At 44.2% G+C, this 5822-nt stretch overlaps 1 protein-coding gene across 1 annotated transcript in view; it reads right to left on the bottom strand.

The window, feature by feature from the left end:
- Window positions 1-4295, bottom strand: part of samd1b (sterile alpha motif domain containing 1b) — a gene marked incomplete in the record, with an annotated part of 26080 nt that extends 21785 nt beyond the window's left edge. The window contains 1 exon segment of the mRNA XM_014025995.1: window positions 2778-4295. Within this exon segment, the coding sequence (XP_013881449.1) occupies window positions 2778-3797 (1020 nt within the window).
- Window positions 4296-5822: the final 1527 nt, after the last annotated feature.

The raw sequence follows: 5822 nt of genomic DNA, 5'->3' as shown, positions 1-5822 counted from the left end.
GAGTCGAACCTAAGACTTTCAGGTCCCAAGCCGGCTGCTCTACCACTACACCACAGCCGCCCCGTTACTGCTATGCTGTATCTAGTTGTAATTATTTCTATCATGTTTTTTCTTTGTAATCCAGAGGAAGGTGCACCTGGACCAGACCTGGACCAGTTCTTCTGTGTTTACCTGTGTCTCTTTCCTGTCCCTCAACCCAGCYRGTCRAGGCAGATRGCCACCTGTCCTGAGCCTGGTTCTGCTGGAGGTTTCTTCCTGATTAGCAGGGAGTTTTTCCTCTCTGTTTGCTCAGGATGGGAGACTGTGATGAAGTGATTCAACACAATCTGCTGGTTTCWTCTTTAGATTGTTCTTTTTATGTACAGTGCCCTGAGATAACGTATGTTGTGACTTGGCGCTATATAAATAAACTGAGCTTGAACTTGATTAACTCTGTTGTTCATAGAGGGTCATGTGCCCCATCACCTGACTTTTATTGGTTTGAATGCTGTGGTTATTTGGTGTTTTGTTATGTGTATGTAGTGAGTGCAAGAGGGGTTCAACGTCCCCTTGTTTTTGTCTCTCTGTCCCTATTTGTGTTGGTATTGTTGGGGCCCTGATTCACACATTTTGCTCACAGGGGGCTGAGTCATACTTGCAATAACAGCATTGTAGGAGGAAAGTAAAGAAGAACCCATCCAGAGGACCCACTTATTTTTTCTTTTAGATTTTTTCTACCTGGATTACTGAGATGCATCAGGACATGCAATTGTATTAATAATTTAATACTATAAATTATCAGCATGATCCCACAAGCTGTGTTAGAGCTTGAGGAATAAGTTGAGGATGACTCTCAGCTACCACCAGATCAAGTTTTATCTGTACAACTAAAATTGACAGAGCTGTAGCCATTTTTAGCTGAGGCAGCCAACTTGAACTGGGATGACTCCAAAAGCAATGATAACTTTAGACTTTAATTAAAATGAATTGGGTGGTTTATGAAATGTTTTGCTTACAGACAGGCAGACAGTTCAGTTTCAAACAAACATTTTCCACACATGTAGTGCTGTTGAGGAGCTACTACTAGACCAAATTTTGGGTCAATATCTGTAAATTTGACAAATCTTTACCCATTTTGGAGTTTTCTAAGCTCGTTTTGCTGTGGCAGCCATCTTGAAYTAAATTACTCCAAAATGTGATGAGATGTAGATATACATCTGATGATTACATACTTTGTGAGGATTTCATTAAAATCCACCGTCAATGTAATATTTTTGTCAATGCACATGAAATTACAGTATAAGGGTCAATTAATTGAGTCAGTTAGTGGTTTAAGTCGGGAYGATGCAAAGTTATAACCAAAGCAAATGTAAGCACAATATCCGAAAAAACTGATAGATTGTAACAATTTTCAAGTTGGCTGGGGTTGGTTCCAAAACTTAATAATTTCGAGATGTGCATCCAATAAATATTTCCTGGACGTTTCATTAAAATCTGTCCAACGGCACGTCAAATATTATGCTAACAGACATAAAGACAAACCCAAGATGCAGTGTTGTATAAAGTACCACAAAGTGATACTTGAGTAAAAGTACAAGTATCTTACCAAAAAATTACTTTGGTAAAAGTTAAAGTCTCCTTAAGGAATATTACTTGCGTAAAAGTCCTAAAGTATCAGATTTTTTTGTACTTAAGTATTAAAAGTACAAATATTGATTTAAAATGAGCAGTTAAATTTTCTGTAAGGACATTTATTAGGAGGTGACCTCCACGAAAATGTAGAAATGACTATATTGTATTAAAATAATTAATGTTAAATTTAGGATGAACTAGTGCAGCTGTTTCAGTTTGTATAAATAAATCAAGGCTGCACAAAGCTTTTCACCAAAATGAAAATCTATCTGAGGGCTGCAGCCAAATGTATTAATATAATTCATGAAATACAAATACTTCTTACAGTACTTTTATTTTAATGATTATGTCCTGCTGCCGTGTGACATGATTGTTTGTGTACAAACTAATACAGTATCAGAATTTTATATATTTATACTTCTCATTCAACCAGTTAAATTCACTTTAAGAGGTACAGTTTATATGGATAGTTTTTATTTTTACAATAACAAGCTGGAATGAAAACAAGCAGAAATGAATAAAAGTAACAACTTTATACTTCTTGCCTCTTTTAAAAATGTAAGAAGTAAAAAGTTGGCTGAAAAATAATTACAAAAATTCTACTTAAGTACAGTAACGAAGTATTTGTACTTAGTTACTTTACAACTCTGCTAAGATGGAACATGAATAGACGCTGAGCTCGTCTCGAGCCCTCCACCTGCCCGCGCGCCAGCGGCACGTGCCAAGTTTAAACCCACGCCGCGTTCACCGCGCGGCGGGCACCTGCACGCGGCCACCTGCACGCGGCCACCTGCACGCGGCCCGCTCCGCGCAGCTCAAACTTCCAGGGTGAGAAATCAAATGAATAATCTTCTAAATTAAAACACAAAGCGGTAATAAAGGTGCGCGAGCTTGCTGCAAGCAGAGGCGGCGCGCGCCGCTCCGCTCCGGCCGCTATAATCGTACGTTTTGTGCAGGAAGCGCACCTGCACGTGACGGTGGGTGAAAACGCAGATCCATCCCAGCGACAAATGTCGCGCACGATACTTCTGTAACCATAAGGTTTCATATATTACAAGCCGAGCGCGTGCTTGTGTCGTGCTGTTTTAAACACTGATCATTAATTTAGCCGCACGCGCCGAGCCGCAGCTCCATCCGGGACGTGCTGGAAATGAGAAGTGTCCCACCTGTCTGCCCTGCGGTGGTCTCACCGGTCTGTCAGCGGACGGAGCTCTCGGCTCCTCCAGCACCGTGATGTTCCCGTGGCGCGTCCTGCGCAGCCTGCCCCTCTCCACCTCCCTCTCCATGACCACCCTGACTTTCCCTCGGGTCAGTTTCTCCTCGGACAGCCGCTCCTGGCTGCTCAGGAAGCCCAGGATCTCCTTCAAGCCCAGCGGCTTCATCRTGTGGCCTCTGGCGGCGGGGGAGCCCCCCCTGACGCTCAGCTCGGAGTTGGCGCGGCCGCTTCCTGCCGCCAGCCGAAGTTTGGGCTTGTTTTGCGCCTGGTGATGAGKGGGTCTGCCGGCTCCCCCTGAGGAACTTTGCTTCAGGCTGTCAGCTCCGGAAGAGTCGGGCTTCTTTCCTCCGCCCGCCGCACCGGCTCTGCTCGCTGCTGCCGGGCTTTGTGCGCCTGTTCCGCAGCTGGGCGGCRGGCAGAGCCCCGCTGCCTGCCGTCCTGATCCCTCCTCACTCGGTGCACTTGCTTTCTCCTCCTTACAGCCGCTCGTAGTTGCGCCACAACCGAGGAGCCCGGTTCCGCTGTCCGGACCGGAGGCAGCAGGCTTCAGGCTCTTGCAGGGGCTGCAGGCTGATGTCGGACTGCTCGGATCTGGGTTGGGCTCAGAGTCGTCCTCGCCCTCCTCCTGGTCGCTGAGGCTGTGCGCGCTGTCGCCGTTGTTGTTCGGATGTTCGCTCCGCTCGTTCGGCGCGTCGGCGCCGCCTGCGGCCGTCATCAGCTCGCTCCTCTTCCTGCTCTTCCTCTGCACCTTGGCCGCGTTCCGGTACGAGATGGACCCTTTGTAGCTAACTTTGAGCACCGTCTGCTCCTGGATGAGTTTCTCCAGCTCCGTCCTGGTTCGGTCCGGGTCTGARCCATGTCGCCTCCGGACCATTCGACAAATCCTTTCCAGGTCCGGACGGGCTTTCCTCGAACGGAGAGAGTCGATAGTTTCCAGAATCCACTCCCGGTACTTGTTGGGCTCGGACATCTTCTCCTGTGGGTGCGGACGGGGTTCGGCCCGAGTGCGTCTCCTCCTCCTCCTCCTCCTCCTCCTCCTTGTTGTTTCACAAGTGACGCTGCTGTGAAGCTGCGAGCCGAAGTGCGGCTGGAGAAGGAGGACGGAAGCCCGGCTGGAAGGCTCGCGTCCGTTGTTGGCCACATTGTGCGCTTAAGGTGGACCGAAGATGGCGCCTGGGTCTCCCGCACAGACGCAAACCGGATTTAAGGTGGAATTGTGTCGCTTCCAAAGCTGCTCTCTTTGTTCGCCGAACCGAGCCACATATAAAGCAGAAGCTTGGAGCTAAACACAAAAGAAACTGTTTTCTCAGGGTAGGAAAGGTGGGGCGTGAGGGTCCAGCAGGGCGCCAGAATGTGTTGTAGGAAAGATTTAATTGTGGGTTTAAACAATAGGCCTACATCCAGATTATTTGTTTATGACTATAAATTACATAATTTACAATAAAAAGTGATTACAATTTCACTGTTTCCTCAAGAGATTTCATTAGACTCATTATTTATTTATTTTCTAAAGAGTTGTGCTCACTCACAGACATAATTTATATTATCTTACATCCTAGGACTTTGTATTGACTTGCAATTATTATTGCAGACACTTTGAATGTGATGTAATATGGCCCGTGTCACTGTAGTGACAAAAGACGTGTGACGTCCGGCATACAGCCATTCCAAAGGCCAACATATAGGACTTCTCACTCACAATACAAGGGATGGATGACCATGGATGACCATGGATGACCATGGAAGACCATGGATGACCACGGATGACCACGGATGACCATGGATGACCATGGATGGCCACGGATGACCATGGATGACCATGGATGACCATGGAAGACCATGGATGACCACGGATGACCATGGATGACCACGGATGACCATGGATGACCATGGATGACCATGGATGACCACGGATGACCATGGAAGACCATGGATGACCACGGATGACCATGGATGACCATGGATGACCATGGAAGACCACAGATGACCATGGATGACCACGGATGACCATGGATGACCATGGAAGACCACAGATGACCATGGATGACCACGGATGACCATGGAAGACCACAGATGACCATGGATGACCACAGATGACCACGGATGACCATGGATGACCAGGGATGACCAAAGGGCTGAAAAATGCTTGAAAAAAAGAACTACTTTTACTCGTGCTTCTTGAGACTAAGAACAAAARAATCAGAAGAGCGATACAAGAAATATAAAAACAAGTTGGTTTGGATTATACGGAAGCACAAGAAGGAGAGGAGTACTATAGTAAGTTGTTAGACAAAAGTAATGGTAATACAAGAGCAACATGGCAAATAATGAATAGTGTTTTGAAAAATCATGAAGTAAAATCAGGTACTCCACAGTATTTTGTAAAAGATGGCATTGAAATTCATAATCAAAATGAAATTGCAAATGGATTCAATCATTATTTTGTGAATGTTGGCCCAAGTCTTGCATCTAAAATACCAAAATAGAAATGTTAACCACACTGTTACAGATTGTGTTGATACTTTATTTTTATGAAACTGACAAAGAAGAAATAACGAGTATTGTTAAAAATCTTGCAGACAAGAGATCAAAAGACTGGGTTGACATGGACATGATGTTTGTAAAAGACATAATGAATTATGTGATTGAACCGTTTACATCCATCTGTAATTTATCCTTTTCAACTGGTATATTTCCAAACAACATGAAAATAGCAAAGGTAATTCCTCTTTTTAAAAATGGTGAAAAACTCGTGTTTAACAACTAACTTTTACCGCAATTTTCAAAGATTTTAAAGAAATTATTTGTGATAAGATTGGACAAACTCATTGATAAACAGAATATATTAAGTAGCAGTCAGTATGCACTGAAAAAAAGGATTTTAGGGTTTAGTAACATTTATTTAATTATTCTTTTAAATTTTGCAAAAAATATTAAAAAATCTCTAAACTACTAGAATTTACTAAATAAACAATACATATTATATTATATATCA

This window comes from Austrofundulus limnaeus, unplaced genomic scaffold (genome assembly GCF_001266775.1).
Source record: "Austrofundulus limnaeus strain Quisiro unplaced genomic scaffold, Austrofundulus_limnaeus-1.0 Scaffold514, whole genome shotgun sequence".
Classification (NCBI taxonomy): domain Eukaryota; kingdom Metazoa; phylum Chordata; class Actinopteri; order Cyprinodontiformes; family Rivulidae; genus Austrofundulus; species Austrofundulus limnaeus.
This window is presented reverse-complemented; position numbering and strand designations above follow the sequence as displayed.